We start from the raw sequence: 1,995 nt of genomic DNA on the forward strand, positions 1-1,995 counted from the left end.
GAGAGAGAGAGAGAGAGAGAGAGAGAGAGAGAGAAACATCAATATGAGAGAGACACGTCGATGGGTTGCCTCCTACATGTGCCATGACCAGGGCCAGGGATCCAGCCTGCAACCAAGGTACGTGCCCTTGGCCGGAATCGAGCCTGGGACCCTTCAGTCCGCAGGCCGATGCTCTATCCATTGAGCCACACCGGCTAGCACAGTGGGTTTGCGTTTTAAAGTTACATTGAATGGTGTTTCCCAGCTCTCGTTCTAATATTGCAGCATTTACGTTTCATTATACTAACATTCTTTTTTTTTTTAATGTATTTTTCTCGATTTCAGAGAGGAAGGGAGAGAGAGAAACATCAATGATGAGAGAGAATCACGGATCGGCTACCTCCTGCACACCCCACACTGGGGATCAAGCCCACAACCCGGGCCTGTGCCCTGACCGGGAATCGAACCCTGACCTCCTGGTTCCTAGGTCTCAACCACTGAGCCACGCCGGCCGGGCGAAGCACAACCCCTTTACTGATGAAATCTTCAGCGGGAACGGCGGCATCCAGCTCCTTCGCGCTTCATGGTAACAGTTACGCTTGTTGCTTCTGTTCTTCTTTCCTTAGAAAAGAGCCCGGTGGAGGCAAAGCTGCCCTGGCTGAAGCAAGCCCGGGAGCTGGAGCAGACCAGGGTGGCGACGGAAGAACCGACGTGAGTAGAGGAACTTTTTATCTTTACTGACATCAGGGAGGAAGGGAGAGGGAGAGAGAGAGAAACATCCATGATGAGAGAGAATCGTGGACCGGCTGCCTCCTGCACGCCCCACTCTGGGGATGGAGCCCGCAACCCGGGCCTGTGCCCTGACCCGGAATCGAACCCTGACCTCCTGGTTCCTAGGTCGATGCTCAACCACTGGGCCACGCCGGCCGGGCAGTGGAGGACCTTTTAAGGGAGTCACCAGGGCCCGGCCAGTGAACATGATCTACGTAATTTTTGTCCTCACCGGAGTCCAGCTATTCCACACCCCAGGGCCCTGGCTCCTCAGACCCCCGAGGGCCTGAGCTGGCTGGCACGCCTCTCTGTTGCTCAATCCGCCGGCCCTGCTTTGGCAGCGTCTGTGAGAAGCTCACAGGAGAGCAAGGTCGTTTAACGCAAAGCAGACCCGGGATTCTGTTTCGATTATGAAACTGGGCGTCGCTCCTACATCTAGATCAGCGGTTCTCAACCTTCCTAACGCCGCGACCCTTTAATACAGTTCCTCATGCTGTGGGGACCCCCAACCATAACATTATTTTCGTGGCTACTTCATCACTGTAATGTTGCTACTGTGATGAATCGTCATGTAAATATCTGATATGCAGGATGTATTTTCATTGTTACACATTGAACATAATGAAAGCAAAGTGATGAATCACAAAAACAATATGTAATTATAGATGTGTTTTCCAATGGTCTTAGGCGACCCCTGTGAAAGGGTCGTTCGACCCCCAAAGGGGTCGCGACCCACAGGTTGAGAACCGCTGTTTTAAAAGCTCCTCCCTGGAGTCCCTGTGGTTTCTGAAATAAATAAAAAAATAATACATTTTTTAACATTTTTTAATTGATTTCCGAGAGGAAGGGACAGGGAGAGATAGAAACATCAATGATGAGAGAGAATCACCAATTGGCTGCCCTCTGCACACCCCCTATTGGGAATGGAGCCCACAACCCAGGCATGTGCCCTTGACCGGAATCGAACCCTGGACCCCTCAGTCCGCAGGCTGACGCTCTAACCACTGAGCCACACCGGCCAGGGCAAAATATATATATATTTTAAAAACCTAGAGCATTCAGACCAGATTGGCTGTCGTGGGAATGAAGCTGTTTTTCCCTCCACAGGATGCTCGTCCCCCGCCCTCTCCCCCAGGGGCCTGCGAGTGACCCGTGTGTCCCCCTGATTTCCCTGCAGGTTCATCCCGGAGCCCTGGTCCCCCTGCAGCGCCCCCTGCGGGCCGGGCGTGCAGGTGCGGGAGGGCC

At 53.1% G+C, this 1,995-nt stretch overlaps 1 protein-coding gene across 1 annotated transcript in view; it reads left to right on the forward strand.

The window, feature by feature from the left end:
• Positions 1–1,995, forward strand: part of LOC102245258 (ADAMTS-like protein 3) — a gene marked incomplete at its 5' end in the record, with an annotated part of 69,808 nt that overhangs the window by 33,088 nt on the left and 34,725 nt on the right. The window contains 2 exons of the mRNA XM_014541780.1: positions 611–690; positions 1,928–1,992. Of these exons, the coding sequence (XP_014397266.1) occupies positions 611–690; positions 1,928–1,992 (145 nt within the window). The remainder of the gene's footprint in view (positions 1–610; positions 691–1,927; positions 1,993–1,995) is intronic.

This window comes from Myotis brandtii, unplaced genomic scaffold (assembly GCF_000412655.1).
Source record: "Myotis brandtii unplaced genomic scaffold, ASM41265v1 scaffold1072, whole genome shotgun sequence".
NCBI lineage: Eukaryota > Metazoa > Chordata > Mammalia > Chiroptera > Vespertilionidae > Myotis > Myotis brandtii.